The 23,799-nt window shown below is 40.0% G+C and overlaps 3 protein-coding genes across 3 annotated transcripts in view; 1 reads left to right on the forward strand and 2 right to left on the reverse strand.

The window, feature by feature from the left end:
- Positions 1-436: 436 nt before the first annotated feature.
- Positions 437-11,167, reverse strand: LOC138004001 (uncharacterized). Its single transcript, XM_068850369.1, has 5 exons — positions 11,082-11,167; positions 7,503-8,513; positions 4,387-4,778; positions 3,026-3,258; positions 437-2,731 (listed from the first exon to the last, which is right to left on the reverse strand). Exons 2-5 carry the CDS (start codon positions 8,505-8,507, stop codon positions 2,331-2,333), a joined length of 2,031 nt encoding a protein of 676 aa, XP_068706470.1. The 5' UTR covers positions 8,508-8,513; positions 11,082-11,167; the 3' UTR covers positions 437-2,330.
- Positions 11,168-11,172: 5 nt separating this feature from the next.
- Positions 11,173-14,971, forward strand: LOC138004002 (UPF0728 protein v1g117062-like). The gene is made up of 3 exons (XM_068850370.1): positions 11,173-11,415; positions 11,492-11,611; positions 14,632-14,971. The coding sequence occupies exons 1-3, from the start codon at positions 11,325-11,327 to the stop codon at positions 14,694-14,696; spliced, it is 276 nt and encodes a 91-aa protein (XP_068706471.1). The 5' UTR covers positions 11,173-11,324; the 3' UTR covers positions 14,697-14,971.
- A 2,283-nt stretch (positions 14,972-17,254) lies between these two features.
- LOC138004003 (2-oxoglutarate dehydrogenase complex component E1-like) overlaps positions 17,255-23,799 on the reverse strand; it is a 37,563-nt gene continuing 31,018 nt past the window's right edge. The window contains exons 19-27 of the mRNA XM_068850371.1: positions 23,495-23,587; positions 22,886-22,957; positions 22,446-22,496; positions 21,837-21,911; positions 20,248-20,320; positions 19,912-20,021; positions 19,572-19,625; positions 18,655-18,809; positions 17,255-17,739 (exon numbers count right to left, since the gene is read on the reverse strand). Of these exons, the coding sequence (XP_068706472.1) occupies positions 17,643-17,739; positions 18,655-18,809; positions 19,572-19,625; positions 19,912-20,021; positions 20,248-20,320; positions 21,837-21,911; positions 22,446-22,496; positions 22,886-22,957; positions 23,495-23,587 (780 nt within the window). The 3' untranslated portion in view covers positions 17,255-17,642. The remainder of the gene's footprint in view (positions 17,740-18,654; positions 18,810-19,571; positions 19,626-19,911; positions 20,022-20,247; positions 20,321-21,836; positions 21,912-22,445; positions 22,497-22,885; positions 22,958-23,494; positions 23,588-23,799) is intronic.

Consider the following 23,799-nt stretch of genomic DNA (forward strand, 5'->3'; position numbering starts at 1 on the left):
GCCCAACTGAGTCTTTTCATCACGGCACAACAATGACATCCTCTGGGTAAAGAGATGAACACTGGAAAACAATGTTTAACCATGTTGGATTAAGGACTGGGATTTCATATGGTCCAAAGAATTGTTCAGATTGCACAATCATTTATTTCACGTCTGTTAAACCTCTACCATCTGACAGTTCTTAATAAATTATCCCATTCGCCCTTTTCAATAACAAGTCTTTAACTCACAAACTAATTCACTACTTCGCAAACCAAGGCGGTTGAAACCTTGAGCGTAACTTTGTGTAACCTGCCGTACAATATTAATTACAGCGCACCATAAATACAGCCAAGATTTTACTTTTTTTCTAACAACTTACATGTACATACAGTAGTACAGTGAACAAATTCACCGCTGTCAACTTCATGTTATTATTCAAATTAATAACATAAACTATGAAATAATAATTTTATTTTCACCACTATCAACGTAATACATAAAAGCTCAACAAATTTAAATGAGTAAGGCAGGAAGCAGTAAAAAGAAATACAAGATTGAATACAAAGTAACTCAAAATTTATTTCTAACTACGTGCAAGTGATTCATCCACTTAGCTTACTGTAAAAATCATGTTCACTCTTTTCCAAAATTACGATAAATGATTTTACTGGTCAATCGGGCGCGCTTCAGGGATGAATGGGTTAAAAAGCATCTTCCAATATAATCATTACTTTAGTACAGGGTTCCTAAACTATCTTAGACCAAAAACGTAGCTGCATGCATTTGAAATGGGCTTTAAAATGATGAATCATGATCATATTTCATGTGTGCGTGTTGTAAGAGTCCTTGGACTGGAAAAACTCTTTTCCGGTTATAGACAGTTACAATGTGATTTCTCCAGTATTGGCATACACGACGTGCTCAATTTCTGGCTATTTGGCTGGCACGTTAACTCATGAATGATTAACAATTAGACCCGTAGCAACGGGTCAATCCATAGCCCACGAGGCTTCGCTATTGCCCGTGGCCCTTGAGGGCGAAGGGTGTAATTGTTTTAGTATCACCCAACTAGTCGGACAAAAAAGGCAATAATAAAGTTAGCAAATGCAAGTTGAAGAAATATGTATTTGGGAATAAAATGAAAGAAAGCGTCACACTTTTCGCTACTCGAGGACTATTACTAATAGTCCTCTAGTAGCATAGCCAATTAAAATGCAGGATTTGCATTAGTCCACTAGTTGGGTGATACTAAGTCAATTTATGGAAGTCACCACCAGGAGCATGAAATATACTTCTAGAGATGCACAGTGGTATGAATATAAAGTGTAGTGTGTAAACGAACAGTGTATATGTTCTAATTTTTCTGTCTCAAAAATTACTGTGGGAAAAGTGATGTTGAGAACTTTCTTCCCTCTTCAGGCTTATTCCAGACTGGAAAACAGTGAATATATGGGATCCATGGGAGCAGTTAAGCTGATAATGAGAGTGTGCGCAGTCCTATCCAAAGAACTTTGACGTCAGTGGTCACTGACATCAATGGTGGGGGAAAATCTCATCTCAGTGAAATGAAGTTAATATCTTGGCGGCCACGGATAGTATAACAACAACACTGAGCCCAGATTTTACCTATCTGGGGAAAGATCTCATGGATATACCCACCACGAGTCCCCTAGGTTAAACTCTCATTTTACAGATTAAGTCTAAGTGCTCATTTCAGTGATTAGGTCTAAACTTTCGTTTATCTTATTGCTATAGCAATATTTAGGTCTAGAAACTGATTTAGAATAGTCAATTTTTTAGAGTTATGGTTTGTGTGTATATCCATGAGATCCTTACATTACTTCCCCTTAGAAGGGGGTCAGACTGTTGGGGCAATTTAGTGGTTTAAGATAAAACATGTAAAACATAGAACACAGCCCTTGAACTCAAGTGCATGACACTCATCACAACCCAACTTTTATCTTTTAAAATACCAAAACTAACTTTTAAAATACCGTTTGTTTCTTACTGTTCAATCCTTTTCCATATCCTGAATCTGTTACTAATTTGGTTTTTGGTGAACAAAACGCAGCATTATTACTTGGTCTTTTTCAATACAAAATTATTTCTTAGTCTTTGAAGTAAAAATCAAGTAGAGTGAAACTGCTCTTAACTTTTGCAACATTCACAATACTTATGCATTAAGATTATTAATAGTCTTTCTTCTATAGATAATTTTGTAAATTATATAACATTATGTATGTAAATCACTTTCTTGTCAACATGGATGCTGCCATATCCTACATTGAACTTGATCAGAGGTTTTCTCTACAACTTTTCTACCATCCTGGTATGGGCTAGTCCAAAAATTAATTACTAGATGTGTAACTAATCAGGTATGCAGGGTACGCCATATCAAGCTTATACAGAATATAAACTATGCAGCCATTAGTGACACCATTAACGCTGTCATATCGGATGCTGGACCCTCTCTTTAGTGGCGGCATTTTTATGTTTCTGTCTGGTGGCAAAGAAATGCTGTCCCCTGTTAGAACGTGGGCCAGAAAAAGTTGATACTCCTTTCTCTGCACATTATAGTGCACAAATCCCTCATGACTGTAAGAAGCCTCTGATGCGAAGTAAGTTCCACGTCCCCACATACCATCTGCAGAATGACGCATGTCAAATCCATCTTCACTTTGCCAAATGACATCTGGATTTGTAAGCCTGGTACCATGGAATAACTCTTTCTCATTTACACATTTTGGCCCTACAAAAAAATCACTTTATCAAACTCATCGATACATTATAAATAAAAACCAAAAGAAAAGTGTCATTAACCAATATCTGTAAATCTGATTCTGACGCTTTTTGTTAGCCTTAATTTTTTGTCTGATTTTCTTCAGTAAAATGATACCTTGTATCACAATGACCTAAAGACATGAACACTCAAAGCTGGCATCAATGATGCACTAGTCAAAATAATTTCTTTTCAAATTTTCATTCTAAACCAATAATAGAAAATTAATGGAAACCGTATGATAAATTAATTGAAATGAATTACCATTCTTGTCCTTAATCAAATGCCTCTGTATTGCATACTTCCTGTAGAGCCATTTATTCTGAACACGCTGTATATTTGTAACATGTGCCTTCCTCACACTTCTCTTTAAGCTTCGCTGAACATGCTCCCATTCAGCAGAACCTGGGCGCACACTGATGAGTTCCACGGCACCGGTCTGCTCTTGCCAACCCTCAGGGACAGCAAGGGCATCTTTTGGTACTAAGTTTTTACCACTAAACAACAAAAGAACAATTGATTATTTTTTTATGTACACAACTTGTCCTGATCTGACCATCTGATCAAATGGTAAATTATGGAATGAACCTTGGCTGAAAAGTAAGGGTCCTACATAAGATATGAGTTTGCAAAATAATTAGGATAGTACGCACACTCTCATTGGTCAATGGCTGGGCCCCGGCAGCGTTTAGATGAGAGTAACTATGTAAATACGGCTGTGACATCACACGAATTTTGATTGGTTAAGTATTGTCAGACATGCACTTTGATTGGCTGGTAGGAAATATGAGCGTGTATCAAGAAAATCTGTTTCAAAAACCGGCATTTTCCTTCATTTGCCGGATTATTTTTGAGAAATGTTCTGTAGAAGCAATAGAGGACTTTTTTAAACGTGTTTACATAGCCTCGTGTTTAGATGAGGCTGTGTAAACACAGAAAAAGTCCTCTGTTGCTTTAAAGTAACAGCAGCAAGCTGCCATGGGCTCAACTTCAGTGGTACCAACACTAAGGCAAGTAAAGTCTTGTGCTGCCTTTCTAGTAGCAATTGCAAATGCTTTGGGATAAGAGCAAATAAACTGTACGCTCCCTTCTCTTCTTCTCTGGTTTTTACGTTACGGCATCAAGGCCATATTGGTGGTGGACGAAAGCAACATATCTCTCATTAGCTCTTTTTGTTTGTCCACCAGCAAATATAATTAACAATTATTCACCGAAGTGGAGGTGAATAGTGGTGGATATTTACTGAGCCTCTTTGTAGCTTGGTACAAACTGTAAATATCTACCACTATTCACCTCCACTTTGGTGAATAATAATTGTTTTAGTATATACCACACAGGTTGAATAAAAACGAACCAAACAAACTTCATTTTTGTAAAATACAGTGGAGAATATCAAATTTCATGTGCCGGCTACTAGGAGATGAATAGTACTTGGATAATCACCTCCGAGTTAGCAAATCAGCGCGCGCGGAGAGCACTATTCACCTGTGTGGTATATATATACTAATGATTATTATTGTACATTCCATCATTGTTATCTGCATCACTAGAGATTGGTTGCAAACCATCTAATAATGTATGTGTATAGAATAAGATACAGGAATCTTGATTTGGGTTACCCTTACCTCATTAGCTTGTTTCCCTCACTGTCGCCAAGTACACGAATTATCTTAGTCTGCTGGCCTTTATCACAGGTCATGGTCATTGCAGAAAAATCAATGTCATATCTTTTTGCTGACCCAGGTAGCTTGATATTGACCTTTGTTGGACCAGAATGCTCTACGTCTTGTTTTAAATATTCTTTCTCTAAAGCGCTGCTTTCTGCATCAGTGAATTGAATTAATCTGTTCTCTTCTGGTTGCCAGAACCAAGGTACAGATGGTACTGCCTTCTTTTTCACACTCCGGGGGTTTGAATTATTTGTGAGTTCTTTGCCCACAAGGGCTACGCGATCAGGTTGACCAGCATATTTTTCCAAAAGGGAGGTTATGTAGTTGGTATCAGCTTCAGGAAAGACCTGTTGAAAATAGGAGTCCAGGAGATAAGCTTCACATACTTCGGTACACATGTATGTGTAGTTACATGTACACTTAGTAAGACTTTAGGCTTACAAATTCAGAATACAGTAAACACCCGCATATAAGTAGAACAAGTGGATTAAGAACATCACAATGAAATTTGGTCAATAAAGCACCATATAAATGAGAACAAATTCAGCCTGATAAATAAAATATGTTCTTAATAGTACAAAAACCACCGATCTGTGGAATGGGCCTGAATTACCGAGTGACTGCCTCGCCCACTTTTGTGTGAAACATTTTGATGAAATACCCACAGGCTTAAGGTCTGCTATAACGACCTCAACAATGGAAAACATGTTTTAAAAATTTATCTCTGTTTTCTTTGGAAATAATAGAAAAACTCCCCATGAAGAAACCTGTGGTGAAGTCTTTCCCTTTTCCAATAATTTCTTGTGTACTTTTCATTCTCAAGTCTCCTCCAAGAGCTTTTCCACAATTACAGAGCCTTCCATATGCACTCAGTTCTGCCAATACCTCTTAAGAATTTGAACTATTTCAAGCAAAAGTGGGCAGGATGGAGACATGTAAATTCCCACCCATTCCACAGATCAGTGGTTTTCGTAGTACAAAGGGAAAGGGTATTAGGATAAGGATACAATACAGTACAGTAACTTACATCAAAGTACTGGTGTTCAGGACCATTACAAACTATAAAATCCATTACAAAACAGCATTGTATGTTAATTAAACCTATAGCAATAGAGCAAAAAGGTGCCGCTTATACGCTGGTGTTTACGGTATATAATTTGAAGTATTTCTGAAACCAAATTTAAGAACATTTTAAGAACACTTTCAGGCTGATTTCTCACTGAGCACCCCTCAAATAAGAACATGATCAGCCTTAAACCTGAAAAAAGTGTTCTTATATGCGGGTGTTTATTGTAGCAGATAAGTATAGAACCCTTTTTGCCCGATAGCTAAATCAGTTACTTTAAAATTTACTATAACTTTTAAACCCAATGACCCCTGGAAGTGAGACTTAACAGAATTTACTCTGTCCAACACCAGACGATTTTACTCGTCAACGGGGGGTTTCCTAAGGTGCCCAAGGGGTCTGGGTTCACCAGTTAAAAACTATGGGCCAGTTATTTAAACTAAGTCTAACTTAGGCCACAGCTTAAGACAATCAGTGTACCTCCAAATCTCTTTATAAATGGTATGTTTTAAGTAGATAAATTGCTGTCTAGTCTGGAATGCAAACCTTCTTGTTACCATCAGCAGCAGACAATATTTAGATATGATTGTTAGCAATATTGAAAATGTCTTAAAAACGTGGTTTTGTTAAACATTGTCTAAACTATGTCTTAATAATCGACCCTATGTCTCTTCCATTAATCCATTGATTCCTGGGAGTGAGATTCATAGGTTTTACTCAGGCTAATGCCAGATGATTTTATTTGTCAACTGGGGGTGCCCTTAGAGCGCCTAAGGGGTCAATGGGTTAATTAATCTGTCAAAAACTATGTCCCTTGCATTAACCAGTCAAAAACTTCATGTACAGCTGCATGCCCCCTCCATTAATTTAAAGAGACACAGTGTGTGAGATACAACCAAGGGCCTGGCAATACTGATGGACTCTGGATGCCAGTTGGGCTATGTTAAAGGTAGAAAGAAGTGAAAAGACAGCATTAACCACCTCCTAAAAGTGAGGCTTATAGATTCTACTAAGTCTAATGCCAGGTGATTTTACCCATCAAAGAGGAAGGGGGGGGGGGGGGGGGGAAAGCGCCACATGGATGAATGGGTTAAGGGAAGAGATTATCTACATACACACTCAGATACAAAACCAGATGCACATACAAACAGAATGAATATTGCCACCCATATAAGTGTTCACCTTAACATATTGTATTTAATTTCTTATGCTGTGGTTCAAATTTTTTTTCAGTTTAAAATTTTCAAACCAGTTCAATCTTGATTTTTAGGCTGCTATTATTCAGTATCATAATCTGAAACAAAGGAAAATCAACACTGAACTGCTTAAAAATAATTGGAATGGGAAAAAACCTGAACCAAAGCATATACATGACACAGAGAGGCAGCATAGACAGCAATTAGGTCATGTAGCAACATGCTAATACATCTAGGTTTTATTATTAGGGTGGTACATCCAGAAAAAAAGTGGGCTGGCTTTCCACATATCTCTGTTATGACCAGCTAGCCAGGCTTTGAAGCCCAGAGAATCTCCTAAATGAATGCCTGAGAATAATGTAAATCATTTGCATTGTACAAAACTTTACTGTACAAAAAATTGATACGCCATTTCGAATCCAGACCTCAATGCAGTTTCCTTTTACACAATACTGTTTGTCTTAATCAATACACAATGTGGAAATTGGTAAATGCAAGCCATCCCCACCAAAAAGACAATGAAAACAGGAATTACAAGCTAATGATTATGTACAGCTGTACGACTAAGTCCTTGCAAAGACGATAGGCTGTGGTGTGATGGTAAGTTAAAAACTGTGGGCATTCTAGTCAAACAAGAATATTATTGCTAATTAATTATTTTTTTCTTTGGACTAAAGGATGTTTGAGGGCTAGTTTACTTTGACTTGGTGATCAAGAATCTTCTTTAGTTAACTTTTAATCCTTTTGGAGAGAGCAAAACTCAAGCTCCCATTATCAAAGAAAACACCTTTTCTTGCTTCATTACAAACCTTTTTCAAAATTTCCAGATCACCAAGAGCGGCAGGGGCTGGCGCAGTCAAGGGTGTTAATTGATTTCTTGGAATTTTTATAGAATTGTTACTGTTTCCTTCAGTCACTTTCCTCTTGGACCCAGGTGCCATGATTGCAGAAAACTCAGGTAAATCATCATCTTCCTCAACAGATGTTGCTGTTACTGATAACGTTGACCTCTCAGAAACACGCACACAATTTTGGTCAATAGGGTGACAATTGGACTGTGTGATTTTCCTTGGTGAATGATGGGAAATGCTGCCATTTATTCTTTTATCAATTTCTATCACCTGCAATTTTCTGGATTTGTTCATTGATGGGTGAAGAGCCCCACCCTTGTATCGTATGCAGATACCACTTTGTTCTCTTTGGGAGTTTTCCTCAGAGTCAGAATGCCTGGTCCGACAAAATGATTGGTTCTGTGGGAAGTCAACACTTTTGATAAAAACTACATCATCATCATCAGGGGCACTGGAAAATCCATCACATTTAAGCTCTGCACCTCGTTTTAAAGGGGACTTTTTCTCTTTATCATTCAAATCCAAACTGAATGCCTCAGATGACTGTCTCCCTAAAGTAGACAAACTCACTGAAGGAATAGATTGAAGTACATCATTGCCTAACCCACTTTGCATTTTGTCCACAATTCCAACATTTGGATCATGTTTACTTCCATCAACATCAGCTCTCACTACACTTCCATCACTTCTATTCCCCTGAGATTTCAAACCAACTATGTCTTGTGCATTTCCCCAATGCTTCTTTGCTGAATCTAGTTGTTGATCTACCATGGCTGTCTCTCCTTCTAAAAGAATGTTGACTATGGTTGATTTGTAATTGGGATCGTCAGAAAATGTTTTCAAGTAGTCACTTAATGTACTGACATCACACGCTGGAAACATTTCAGACAAAAAGGCAATATCCTCTTGAAATCTTTCACTTTCCCATCGAGGGATTTCATGAGAGAAGGTTGCATTTTGCATATTGCACTGAAAAACAAATTTAAAACAATTAGATCAAATAATGCTGATTGGAGTGCAGGGATGGCTTAGTGGTTATAGGACTCGCCTCCCACCAATTTGGGTTCGATTCTGGACTCGTGACTGCACTGTTGCCCGCTCAGAGAATTTTGGCGGGAGACAATTTTTATTGTTAGATGTCATGTGACCTCGAAGTAACCAATGAGAGCGCGTGCTGCTGGGGGAATAAATTCAGCCACATAACAATACCCTTTGGCGTCGGTTAATAACTCTGCCGGATTTCTCCCTCGATCTTCAATTTTCGGGTGGTCTGCAGTTTGTCGAAACATCAGTTATAAACAACAGTGTGTTTCTGGACTACACTCACCCGGCCAGACGATCCAACTTTTGTACGTCTGCGGTAGTCTTTAACCACAGGCGGCCCAGAGTCGGAAGGTAAACAATTATAAGGATTTGTATGGGAATCTTGATAACAGACTGAAAAAGATATTTACCGGCAAAAGTTCTCAATAAAAAAGCCGTACTTTATTGTCATGGTGATTTTCTTGCTTTCTGTGTGGTTTTTGGCCTGATTTAATGCGATTTAAGCGACTTCTCAAATTCCCGAGTCGTCACTCTTCCCTAAATAAAGGAAAGGCTGGCAACTCATTTCTAACTTACCTCAGATCTCGCCGAAAAAATTCACACTTCTCCGGCATCAGTCACGCTCAAACTCCGGCGATGGCTACACGGATAAATTTACTTCCCCTTGACCAAGTTTCAAGGTCCAGCGAGTATCCATTGCTGAGAAACTGCGAAAAATATTCAAATTTTCAAACTCCTTCGAGGCTCGCTAACAACCAATTTTGACACGGCTGGTCAACGGTTCACTGAGCCTCCATACGGTGAGCGCAAACCTACGCAAGTGTACCCATAGTTGGGCAGAGCAAAACAAATCCCAGACTCGTCCCCAAATACCTGCCTGGGGTCATGTTCGAGTTTCTAAATCGGCGAACGATATTAAAAGTTCCACACTGAAACCTTAAACACAGCTTCCATCACTTTGGTTGCCCCACCGCATGTTATAAATCCGGATTTTCATCGAACTCCGTAAGTACTGAAGCTGTTTGAAGCCTCACGCGTGCAAAAATCCCTTCGTCCAATGACACTCGACACCACGGCTGTTTTTTTTTTGTTGTTGTTGGAAAAAGTATAGTTTTGTTAGGTGAATTGCTTTGAGGCAAAGAAATCACCGCACCGTAATTTCTACTGTCCAAAAAACAGACAAGCGAGATTGTAACTCGGATACCTTTGTATTCCGAGTAATAATTGTTGGTTTTCGATCGATATCGCTTGATGCACCGGTGTGAGAAATAATTTTGAACATTTCAACGCAACTGGAAGCGCAAAAACAAAGCACAGATGATTTCAACGATGGCATTTTCCCTGGACTCTCAACAGAAAAATGTGTCCAAAAGGCTGAAAAGGTGCAGCGACCTTTTCATATGAATTTCTTCTGCAGTCATGATAATGTGAGTTGTTGACGGATGAAAAACAGGATTGTGTTTCATACACTAGTACTAGTAAATACCTTCGACTGAGTTTCAAACTCCATACAAACAGCTTCAGTACTTACGGAGTTCGATGAAAATCCGGATTTATAACATGCGGTGGGGCAACCAAAGTGATGGAAGCTGTGTTTAAGGTTTCAGTGTGGAACTTTTAATATCGTTCGCCGATTTAGAAACTCGAACATGACCCCAGGCAGGTATTTGGGGACGAGTCTGGGATTTGTTTTGCTCTGCCCAACTATGGGTACACTTGCGTAGGTTTGCGCTCACCGTATGGAGGCTCAGTGAACCGTTGACCAGCCGTGTCAAAATTGGTTGTTAGCGAGCCTCGAAGGAGTTTGAAAATTTGAATATTTTTCGCAGTTTCTCAGCAATGGATACTCGCTGGACCTTGAAACTTGGTCAAGGGGAAGTAAATTTATCCGTGTAGCCATTGCCGGAGTTTGAGCGTGACTGATGCCGGAGAAGTGTGAATTTTTTCGGCGAGATCTGAGGTAAGTTAGAAATGAGTTGCCAGCCTTTCCTTTATTTAGGGAAGAGTGACGACTCGGGAATTTGAGAAGTCGCTTAAATCGCATTAAATCAGGCCAAAAACCACACAGAAAGCAAGAAAATCACCATGACAATAAAGTACGGCTTTTTTATTGAGAACTTTTGCCGGTAAATATCTTTTTCAGTCTGTTATCAAGATTCCCATACAAATCCTTATAATTGTTTACCTTCCGACTCTGGGCCGCCTGTGCTTTAACTGGCGATCGATGTCAACAAAGGTTATTAAATGGACACTTTTTGCATGAAACTAAAGCCTACTTTCCATGTGATCTGCAACGGTCTGCGATCGGTCTGTGACACGATCGTAATGGTAGGGAAAGTTGAATCTAGTTCTAGTTTTCCGACCATTACGACCGTGTCGCAGACCGTTGCAGATCATATGGAACCGGGCACAATGAAACTACACGGGTGATTGCACACATGGTATGAGGAAAGGCGTGAATACAATGTAAGTCCCACAAGACAGAAAACTTACCTTATTATCAGCAGCACTTTTATTACAATAGCCAAGTACAGAGATATCCTTTGAGATTTCGTGTAAAATGAAATTGCAATCGACAAGAGAAGACGCGAAGCTAACACGCTCTTTTATTGGTCAAAGGTGAGCCAATCAAAGAATAAGGCTGAAACGTACAGGGCAACAAAGATGGCGAACACGTTGCTGTAAACAAATCTTTTGATCATCTTGTCAAAACAAAATTACTCATGAATAAATGAAATGGTTAAGCACAAAGTAACTGTCAAGTTTGGTCCTTACATGTCTTGTGGAATAGTGGAACATCGGACTGCTCGATTAGAAGGACTTCAAGGTAAAAAAAACACAAGCTTAATTGGACCAAGATGAGCTAATACGCAGTTTATTGACGTTAAAGTTGTTTGTGATAGCACTGTTGAGAAGTGAAGGCCACCTTGTGGAGTTTGTGCGAACCCCGGACAGAGATGATGTAGAGTTAGTCGTGCATGGTGAAACGATTTACAGTTGCAAAATTCAGGATCTACAATATGGTGAGTTTATAGAAGTACGCTGTGTCAAATTGTAGGGTGTTATGACGTCTAAAAATGGTTGTAGAGCACTGATACTACAGTCGGCAGGTACAAAACACAGGTTTCAGGTCAATTTTTTAACAATACAGAAAGAAACCTAAGCATTCATTTAAGCTAACCTTTAAAGGCTTAGACCTAAACAAGAGTTTTTAGGCCTAAGGCCAGGATAGCTGTAATGAGTGTTTGGGTTTCTTTCTGTGTTGGTATAAACAGAGACCTGGGGCCCGTTTCTCAAAAGTCCCGAAACTTTACGGGCCGTTTTCGGGTGTCACAATTCCCTTTGTATCTCAAGAACGGAGAGAATTTAATACCTCAAACTTCACAGTTATTTTTCTTTTTGTTGCCTTGAAAACATGTTAAAAGATCGGCTTTCCAAAACAAGCGGTTGGCAATTTCACAAATGGCTTTTCGGGCCCGAAAAGTTTTCGGGACTTTCGAGAAACGGGCCCCTGAGTTTTGTACCTGCCCTTCTGCAGTGGGATAACATTTTGGTGCAAAACCAGGGTTTCCAATTTTGAACCCCATGTTCGTATTCATATCAGCATGCCTATTTTAACACTTCATGCTTTCAACATTCTGAATTCTCATCGATGTTTCCTGCAATTATTTCAAATGGAAGAACTTCCAAGATTCCAACTGAACACATGCCAAAAATTAGCAAACTCATTTCAGTCTTGCAGACACTGTTCACTTTTGACACTTCAACTGCGAGAAATATTAAAGGAGCCCGTAAAGGTATAAACTCAATTGTAAAATTTTACAGCGTAATGTACGGTATAAACTTCCTTTGACAAATTGCTGCGAAGTTTTACCTTTCCAGAGCTCCCAGAAATATTGCCAGCTCTTCCTTTTTAACTCGCGAACGCGTGCTCGCGTAATGAACGATTTATCGCTGTGCTGGGGAAAAATGAAGGAATTTTTGGTGTAATCTCCCTGGGTAACCTTGCCATTCAAGCGATTTGTATGATCGTTGCGCATGGTTGCATGCCAAGCTGTTTTGCCAAAACGGAATTTCTTTGTGTTCTACTCTGAGTTTAATACTGTTGTTGTGCCTTTGTTACATACACTATACACGAACATCGTTGCTTTTAATGATGAATGGGGTCTAAATTTAAAAATCATACCGGTATTTTCGGAATGGACCCGTTGTTTGTCTTGCAGAGATTGTCTCTGATTGTCAAAGTGAACTGAATTTGAAAATATAACTGAGATCTGGAGAACTGAAATTTTGTTTAAGACAAGTTGGCAACCAGTGATTCTTGAACATTGGACGGAATGTTAATGTCAGCTGCGGAAAGATTGCACTTTCAGGCAAAAAAAAAACCGAGAAACTTACAGAAAATCAGTTATGTCCTACAGGTAAAACTATTTCAGTCGCCTATCAGGTGTAATAACAAGATCGACCATGCATGTACGGCATTCATTTATTGTTTGCGTGACAGAGGGCTAAATAATTGTGGACTTGTTTTGATACTGGAAGTAGAATAACAGATTAATTTGTTTATCACATTTTTAGTGGTTACAACCATAGTGTTAACAGACTGAGTTTCTCGTTATTCGAAAAACCCTATCTTTAGCTTCCATGCCAGGTCATCGGCCTGGGGGGTACTTTAGGAATTTCTGGGTGGGGATGTGCCACTGAGACCCTGGAACCCTTAGCCTATACCAGAGCTAGTTCAGCTGAATTTTGCTACCCTATACTAGAGTAAACTCCCACCGATTTCCGTCTAAATACCGATACTTGACAGTTATCCGTAATAATATCCAGAAGAGTTTCATGATAGCCATTTATCGACGCTGTTGAAGCTGAGTTGCGTAAACTTAAACTTTGCTGACTCGATGTTTTTATATTTTTGAGCGGGAATTTCTGGTTTCCTTAGTCTTGATAAAATCTTCAAGCGACTGGTCAGTTTTGTGAAAAATGATACCCTATTCTAGACCCAAACGCTCTGATTTATATACCCTTTGCTACAGTAAACTGCTTGAAAACCATACCCTTCACAGCGGCACATACCTATATAACCCATATATGGCAGTACCCCCCCCCTCTGCTTTTATCATGTAAATTGAGTTGTTGTAATTCTAATTACTCTACGTTAACATTACAAAAGCATGAAGGTTTGTATCAGAACAGGGTCACTGGCAGCCTCGCTTCCATTCTTAGGCCAGGTAACTTAGCAAGGACGGTAAAATAGTCTATTAGGCCTAAATAACATTCAGGTTGGCCTGTTTACGGTTTGCTCTGAATAATAGTGAGGGGAACACCATATTTTACCCCTGGTCTGCACATTCAGCACAGGCTGTAGTCTGCGTTTTGGCGTGACCATGAAAAAATGGATGCAAAGAGGCATTGTGAAATGACTGGAGAAAGCCCACGTATTCTTGAGACTACATGAAGAACAAAAAAACAAAAAAAACTTGGAACTACAGGCTGAATGCAGTAGAAAAATTTATTGCCCTAAGATTCCCCTTGTCTCCTTTTAGAAATTGAAGGATCTGCCCTCTTGACTGAAGGAGAGAGGAGCTCTGGGGAACCCCGAAACAAAGTGGTTTTTGTGAAGAACAAACAAAAGCATCTGTAATTAGTGCATTCATGCTAGCACAAGGAGTAAGCAGGCGCCGCAAGGTTCAAATAGCCAATTCTTGGCTATAAGAACCCTACAGCGCATGTTCTCCTTCATGTACATAGAGAGCCAGAGCCATGGGTCGATCCGAGGCTCTGCCAGGGTAAATTCCGACGGGTGACGTGGCCTAAAAAGTACCGACAGCACTTAAAGTGAAATCGCGACAAACAACATCCTTTCGTTAAATTTCTGACAGCAACGGTCACAGCAACGTGAAACATTGACAAAGCAGCGACACGAGACTTTTTGAAATTCGGACAAGTGAAAAGGGACACCCCTCCCCCCTCCCTTCCCCTTCCCCTACCCTGGCTGGGCCAGCACCACTTCTGATGGGTTTGTTCACTTCTGTGAATTTAGGTGGCGATGGAAAACTTGATCCCAAATGCAAAGAAGCTCTTGATGCTGTCAACAAGGCCTACTGACACAACAGACCGTACTAGCATTATTGGACATTCTTATGGCTTTATCTTTGAGAAGAACATTCGCAACGCGTTCGTCTTCTTTTAATAAAAGGCGAAACTTCTGCATGATTTCTTTTTGCATGGTGTTTTGTCTGCAAGACAACGTCGACGATGATGTCATCGGAGAATGTGAATTTCCACTACTGTCATGATTTTCCGATTCTTCAATCTCGCTCGGCTTAAAAAAATGTGTCAACTTTTTAGGAATTATACAGACATTAAACAGAGATGATTGACGGAAGTGAAGAATAATTATTAGGGAGTTTAAACATGCATCGTTTTTGAGCTGCGGACGGCAACCAGAAGTGAGCTGTTTTCCCTTTAACTTCCCTTGTCACTGCCACCTTTATATTGCTAAGTATCTTTCCTCCATAAGAGATGATGAGGTTAAAAGTCTGCCAGACACTACTGTCCAGGCACGCGAAATGTTCATTTCCAGTTACCATCCGCGGCTCAAAAACGTCACGTACTTAAACTCCCTATTATAGCCTTGCACGTTTGACATCCACCCTTAAAGGGAACCTCCACTAAAACAACAAAATAACTTTAAACCACAGAACATAATGTTTACAATTGGAATTGCTCAATCTTTTTCCAATGAAAGCGTTTGTATTCGAGAAAAATAAATTCCAAAAACGCTTATTTTGGCTTTCAAATTTCCCGGGCGCCGCCATCTTGAATAATTGTGACGTAACTTGGTTGCCTTATTGTTCCAGAACAATCGCTCTTTGTATCAGAACAATAGGGCAACCAAGTTACGTCACAATTATTCAAGATGGCGGCGCCCGGGAAATTTGAAAGCCAAAATTTTATTTTTCTCGAATACAAACGCTTTCATTGGAAAAAGATTGAGCAATTCCAATTGTAAACATTATGTTCTGTGGTTTAAAGTTATTTTGTTGTTTTAGTGGAGGTTCCCTTTAAATATTTCTCCTTCCACCTCAATGCCTTGTAGACGAGAAGAGTGCACATCAGACCCCAGTGGAGTCAAATCAGTGCCGTAGCTAGGCAAAATCTTTTAGGGGAGGGGGGCAACTTGGCAGAGCGAGCGCCAAAGGCGCGAGTGAACTTTAGGCGAGTCCGGGGCAAAATCCCCTGAAAATGTTTGAAATTTTTATTCCTGAAATCGCTGAAAATGCACCAGATTTTAAAAACTAGCACATATATATTCCACCTGTGCAAGGCTCTTTTATTTCAACTTAGAACTTGCCTTTCAATGCCGATTACACAGATTTCTGTGACAACATACGGCTTGTTGAAGAGATTACCACTACGCTCAACCACAAGGCAACTCGCCTCACTCAACAGGGTTTTATTATCAACAGGACAGCTTAAAAGAGCGTTTGGTTGTTATTATTTGAGCTTCCGTCATTCTTTCTATTTGCAGACAAAGTCTCATTTTTGCAACCCCAAACCTATTTTTTTTTTTGACAGCAAAACTAAGAAAGTGTGGAGGCTGAAGCCCCGGTGGCCGGAATCGAACTCGCGACCTGCCGCTTAGCAGCCCGGTGCTCAACCAACTGAGCCACCGGTGCACGGTGAACTTGTGCGAGTAAATCCCGATAATTCACTCGCCGAGTGCGTTAACCTGTAAATAACCTTCTCGTGAAAGATACTTCGTGTTTAAGGACGTTGCTGACTATTGTTATTGCGCATACGTTCTGCGCATCTCGAGATATTCAGGTTTCCTATGGGTTGTGCTCAGTAGTACAGCGATATTTTTGCGCGGTTCGGTTTAAAACAATACAGAGAAAGCTGAACTTAGCAAGTGCTCTTGGTATCAAGAAAATTGGGGGTAACCGTGCATTTTTCAGAGATGCTTTGGCTTCAATTTGGAAAAGAACGCCATACATTACTTTGTATTTTAAAGCTTTTTACAAATATTGTTGATCAATTATCTTTGAAAAATGCGTGGATACCCACAACTTTCTTTTCGGATTCCAAAAGCATTTGTTAAGATCTGCTCTTCCCAAATACATAGTACTCATACTCATACACCGCACAAAAATACCCTTGAATTAGAAGGCACCGTTGTAATGTTTTGTGACGAAGTCATACATGTAGTACGGATTGCGTGACTTTAAGATTAAAAGGACAGCATGTGGCAGGAATCACTCGTGGTCCGTTCTTTCTTTGTCTCCCGTTAACATCACAACCGGTCTTAACTGACGTTCCTTCGACTGGCAAAAAAGTCCTACACTAGTTGACCTTTCTTTGAAAGAAAAACAAACCAAAAAAATTGTTGTCGCTATGCGAGACACGTCTCCTTTCCACAAACGAATCAAGGTCATATTACTCCACAAATCGCGGAATAAACGTCCAAACCCTCGTGGAGTTTTCAAGGGAAAGAAGCTTTACAGCTCAAACATTAATTGAAACTCCAACGTTAAGAATTCTGGCGAATGTTGGGAAAAATGAGAGAGAAAGCGTTTTAGCTCCCGAAATTAAGGTCGTACTTCTACACCCCATTGTACAATTTTGTCTCTTCGTTACAGTAAGAGCATCAATCTCGGACGATATTAGGAAATTTTCAAGTTCTTTTAATCATTTACTGTGTGCAATTTACAGACATGGTTCTAATCAGAAAATACGTTGAAGAAAACCATGGAAAAACCTAGCAAAATTGTCGACGCTCCACTTGTGGTGAGTACAAAAAGAACATTTACGCTGTAATGGCATCTGTTCAGTGAAGATTCGCGGTTGTGCGACCGATTGTCAGTGTTAAAATCCTTTTTATCCCTGTTTGAATTCCAAAATGAAACAACTAATTTATATCTCGACTTCCGAATTATCGGTTATTCCCGAGATAAAAAAAGACAATACCTAAAAAAAGGAATAGTACTGTCGTTGTTTATGCGTTCGTTACTAGCACTCGTGGTCAGAAAAAAATTTCAAAAGTGGTTTAGTTTATTCCAAAGCTTGGTTGATGAGGTCTTCCTGTTCGGAAATGTGGTTGTGTTTGTTTCCTGTTGCAGTCGAGGCTGCAGGAGGGCGGCCAGCATAACTGAGGAAACAAAGAAATGTGTCAAGCGTTGAGAAAATACGGATTTCTTTATGGAAAGTACAGATGAACTGTTTTCGCAAAACTTGTCAAATATATGGGCACCGAGACATGTGCCGAGGTGTCTCCTGATTGGGCAAAATGTGTTACTCTAGCAAGCCAAAAACTTGGAAAAAAACTTGTTGGGAAAATTGGGTAAACGGTCGTAAACGGGCATCAAATTCCAGTCTCCTTTCCTTAAAATGTGTTCTTTGAATGGATAGAGGCTTTTCACAGACTCCCCCCATGCAGTGATGTTTTACAAATCAAGGGAAAAACGACACATCACTTTAAAACGTTTGCAATTAAGTTCAATTTCTCAACTGCTTTGTTCGAGATAGCAGCAGAGGTCGTTTTCATCTTGTCGCTTTTCGTTCGCGCATTTCGCATTTCCATTCACGACTGCCTTTTTCACTTTGTCTTTTCCCGAGGACAAAACCTCTGCGATTAAACGATTCCTTTCCCTGTATAGCACAGTCACCCTATCGTTACTACAGGAAAGAACATGTCACTTCTCTGTGATTGACCTGTGGGCCCGTTTCCATTACTAGGGCTAACGCTCAGAGGGCACGTTTCTGAACCCAAAAATACTACACTATTTTCTTTTTCATCCTGTATTTCGCAACGACTTGAGAACGGAAGCAAGCCACGAATTTCCTCAATGTAGTCATCTAATTCTTCGACTCCGGGAGAGTAAGACGATTGAATACTCGACAGAATGCAATATTTGACATTTTGTTTACGGTTTACACCCCTCCTATGGAAGGTACTAAGTATGAACTAACTAACGAACTAAGGTAACTAAGTATGAAGGTCTTAAAATGCACGGACCACCCAGACAACAAAGATACCAAGCCTGTGGATCATTCTTATTCAAACCTTATCTTGGGTTTGGCTCCAACAGCTGTGAAAAGTCGCGGGCTGACGTAAGTCCAGTATCCCATGTTCATTGGTTCTTCCTGTGCCCAGACTATCTGCGCATTGTCGTACTTTTGGTATTCGGCTTTTATTAAGTCAAACGGGAAAGGGCTTATCTGAAACAAGGACACCAATGAAAATGATCATTTTCCTTCCATTGAAAAGAGCTCATGTTGGTTTCAATGGTTACAATCAGTCAATCAATCAATCAATCAATCAATCAATCAATCCATCAATCAACCAACCCATCAATCAATCAATCAATTAATTAATTAATTAGTGATGCAGGTTTAAAAATGGGCAGCCAAATGGCTAATGTGGACCTACAATTAATTAATTACTGGCAGTAATCAAGCATTAATGAGGTGCGTTTGATTCCTGTTTTGTATCCTTTTCTAGTATTTGTTCAGTAATGTGGTACCACACCACAAGGATTTTGACTGTTACCTTGTTGCTAATGATTTTATTAAAAATAATAATGCAATATCAGTTTTTTGGGATATCGGTAGCCTTTCTTGCTGATAGCCAAACAGCATGACTCCCCAGCGTGTACAGAGTGGGTTATTACCGGATGGTCACACATCAAGATATTTTAATACCCCGTTCAACAGGACTTGACTTCATTGGGCAAGCTGTAACACTCTCACATGAGATCGAGGTTGGGTTACTTTAGAAAATAAGTAATGTATCTGGGAAATCTGAAAGGAGTTTTTTGAATGGACAATTTTAAGATGGATTCTCTTGGGGCCTTGTTGGACTCGAAGAATGACAACCTGATTGTCGACAGAAGAAGTACAAAAGACCTTTGATTTCATTTAAACATTGACAGTATTTCGAAAACATTTCGAAGTGCACGCAAGATTAACAAAGAACTGTACCTGTTCAACTCGAGTAATGGCAACGTCTTCCTCTAACCCTCTTTTGTTACGCTCCTGTAAGGTTAAGATAAGATAACACCGAAAGCTGTTTGTACAAATTATTCGAAATACTAGGTTTTCCGTTTGTTGGGAACTCGATGGCGTTATTTACAAAGCCTGGAAGACACGAATTTCGAACCTAGCCAATTAATACACTTTAATTAGAGATGCATAAGGTACCTGCCAATCCGACGCCGGAACCGCTAAACCACTCCTTCACTTAGATTTGAAGGACACTGCAACTTGTATTCATATTGATAACAATGAATCCAAACTGTTAGTCGCAGCTCGCTCAACTCACCTTCACAAGTTCATAATAGACTTTACCAGTACAGAGAAGCAGTTTGCGGACCTTCTCCGGGTTGTTGGATGCTGGCCCGGAATCAGGAATCACCCGTTGGAATGAAGTACCTAGCAAGTTAAAGAAACGCAAAAATGATTTTGTGATTAAGCATTTGAAGGTAGAGTCGTCATATCAGAGACTCAGAATCTGACTGACCTCGACCTCAAGTGTCTACAGTTAGTTCCAGGCCTCAGTATGGTCTCGAACTACCGAATGCATTTGTCATTATTACTTGCCATCTTGAATCCAGACGAGCGCAGAAAATTCTGTAAAAGAGTTAACCTTCTCACATACCTTCTGACATTTCATCGACATGCGATCTAGCCGCCTCCAATCGAAGAAGGCTCTTGGGCGTCAACAAAATGAGCTACAAGTGTGCGCGGAAAAAGAAAACAAAACTGTGAGACAAGAAGCAACTACTCTTTTGTTCCAGCTAGAGGAGGCATGATATCTCTATAAACTATCTTCGGAAATGAAGCATCCTGAGATATGAGATCCCTTTTGTTTCCAGTTCTGAAAATAAGCCCCCTCTCTTGCTCTCAAACAAAAATCAATAATAAAGCTACATGTCCAGGTCCTCAAAGCTACGTATAAACGACAAACGAATGAATAGCCTGCTTGCAGGCGGTAGATGTTGTGTCGCCACGAAACACTATCAGACGCCATATTGGAAGAGCGTGGGATAGGTCTGGGCCCTGTGACAAAACGACGGGCCCAGACCTAGCCGCGCGAACCCAAGATGGCGACCTCATTACGAATTCCGGTTTTTTCGACCATCCAACCGCCTGCGTGCAGGCTAACGAATGAAGGGCTTCGTTCCCAGAGGGATGCGGTGCTGCTACGGTTGGGAGCGAAACATCGAGTATCAAATAGTTCCTAAAAGCAGAGTTAGAGGGACATACTGTAAAGTGAGGACAGCGTTTTTTTTTTTCAGTTCCATGAACAGAAACAATAGACATTCAATTTAAGCAACGAAAACCAAACTTTTTAATTTGGTGGGCTGAAATGTTGAATACCTCCCAATAAATTGACCAATCATACTGCGCTCATTCTCTGAGAAGTAAAGTGAAATAACGGAGATAAAGCGTTACGTTACCGTGAAATGGAAAACGATGTCTGTAGGTAAGAGGCGAAAATCAAATCAGTTTCTTTTTTTCTCGCAAAACGTAAATTTCGGCCTGATTCAATTCAGTTCTTTATTTACACTATCCATAGCACTTACACACAATTTGTATTATAAATAATAAAAGATGGGAAAAAGAATGATATTAAGCCATAACGTAAACAGTTAATAGTGTGCGGTGTCCAAAGGAGCAGAGCTTTCTAGTTGCACACCGCTCTCGCTGACATCGGTGTCGCTGGACACCGCTCTCGCTGACTCTCGCTGTTTGCCATAAACGCGACGGCGGCGACGCTAAATCCCTCCTATATATGAACCATGATTCCAGGTACCATACTTTCCAAGGTACAAAGGGACACATTAATACGTATACGAAAATATTGTGGTCTAATCAGGCGACATGTCTGGAAAAGTGTCAATGCACATTTTTGGCAGTTCAGCAAAGGACAGGCGGGTGTTTACTAAAGCTATAATAAATTCCAGGTAATTCCTTTTTTGTCCACGGTTAGAACTGTACACAGAGATGAGCATTATAAAATAAGAAAATAGAATTTATCTTTGACAGTTTACGAAGGAAACGCTTTTTATATCATTCAAAATGATAGAAAATTGCACAAGGAAAGCAGCTTACAAGTGAGATCAACGAGTTCACAAACCGTTCCTTTCATTGGAAGAAGCCACTCCTCTTCAAGTCCCTTGAAAAAAGTGAGCACTGACGCTTACTTTTCGAAATTCTACATAAAAGAAAGTAATGGAAACTTACAGGTTTGCGGAAGTTCATTGCAATCTGACGACGGAAAATGTGGAAGACATTGGCAGGTGTGCTGCAATTAACAACCTGTACAAATCAAATGAATAAAACCCTTTCAACTGCTGAGCTCCGTACGCAAACTATTAGACTAAAGAGAGGGAGATTGTGGGTTCAACTCCACGCGCGCGCGTGGATGAACACTGCGAGTCTTAACACAACTGAGGAGAGAGCGCTGCCTTTGTACTTGAACTTGCTTTAAATGTTAGACGTTTAAACGTTCTCAGATAAGGACGATAGGCCACGTTTCGCAACCACTCCATTCGAAAAGGGTACAAGGCGCGGAGTTTCCGGGGTAATGGTTTGTGTTATTCTCTAGCAAATGGGGCTACTTTGAGTAACGTATGAAAAAGGGTATGGTGCCACGAACTAAAAAACAGCCAAATGCCGGTCAAGGGGAGTTCACGGGTTTGCCGACTCCTGGATGTACGGATGGAGAGAATATTGGTGCCTCGAGGAAAGCTAAGCCCTTTAGTAAGGAAAGCTAAGCCCTCTTGTAAGGGGACATCGTTGGATAGCTACAGTGCTGAACATGGAGTTCAAGAACTTGGCAAAATACATCACCTGCCAGTTTGTGGAATACAGCTGATTCACTTCAAATAACTCGTCCAAAGTCTGCGAAAGAAATATATGACATCTGACGTGAAGGGAACTACTCAAAGTAAAGCAGCAGAAAGTAAAGTAGAATTGCAACGAGAATCACCATGACTCATGATGGGGTAAGAAAGAAGCCTTAAATTTTCATCGTGAAATTCGATGTTCACGATAATGATGACGACCAGGCAATGACGATGTTGATGATGATGATGATGTTGATGATGACGTTGATAATGATGACGATCTGCACAATGACGATAAGTATGACGTAGTGTCACAAAGCAAAATTACAACTTAGCCAAAATGAAATACCAGAGAGTTGTAAGAACAGACGGTTTTCAAAAGTCACAGGTTCGTAAGGGGTTTATTAAAATAAGCAGTGAAAGGAAGATGGCGACCACACTTACTGGGAACACATTTGGATTATCATTGCTCATTTGCAAAAATCTTTCTGGTCTGGCACTGGAGTGTTCCGGCCCCTAAAGTTAAAAAAAAACAACAAATACTTACACAAGTTATGCAAAAAGCTAACCAGGGGGAGGAATTTCTTTCAACTTCCTCAACAAACAAGATTCTGAACAAATCGTTCCCAGTCTTAAACAAGCAAGCGCAAGTGGTTGCTTGGAAACAACTTGGAACCCAGGAAAAAGTAGCCAAAAGATCGATGAATTTCCACGAGAACAGGGATCTAATAAGGAGCTTCAGTAAGCATCGGCGATGCCCAAAACAACTAGAACGTCCTAAACAATGGCTTTGCACACCCCGAACAATGTAAGAGCCTTTTATATTTTGGTAGGTGACTTCTTTACGCAACGTGATGAATTAAACAAGGCCGAGAAGGCCAAACACAGTAAGTTCTATATTCAAATAAAGTTTACAATGGTGTAGCCTGTCCCTCCCACGCTCTATTTTCACCGACAAATTGCTTAGTTGTGATCTTGGGTTTCTTTGATAAAAAGCAATAGTTCTCTGCTTTGACCTTTTCCCATATTTCTCTGCCTTTCCCGCAACCTTACCATGCCCTCGTATCCATGGGGTAACATCATCACTAAGCCACTTTGTCGAACCCACTTGTCCTGTCCACTGCTGATGAACTGGTCAATGATACACTGTGGTGACAGACGAACAAAATCGGTTTGCCATTAGCCATTACACAACTTCTTGTAATGCTCAAAACGAAAACCTTAAAAAGTTTTACATTGTTACGTTGACAAAATGCTTCGCCGCTTTTCTCAAATCATTTCACTTTAAAGAAGGTTTTAATAGTGTGAAACGTAATAAATGTGATGTCATTCTCTGAACTAAAGGCCCACGCAGCTCA

Source organism: Montipora foliosa, chromosome 5 (assembly GCF_036669935.1).
Source record: "Montipora foliosa isolate CH-2021 chromosome 5, ASM3666993v2, whole genome shotgun sequence".
Lineage (NCBI taxonomy): Eukaryota > Metazoa > Cnidaria > Anthozoa > Scleractinia > Acroporidae > Montipora > Montipora foliosa.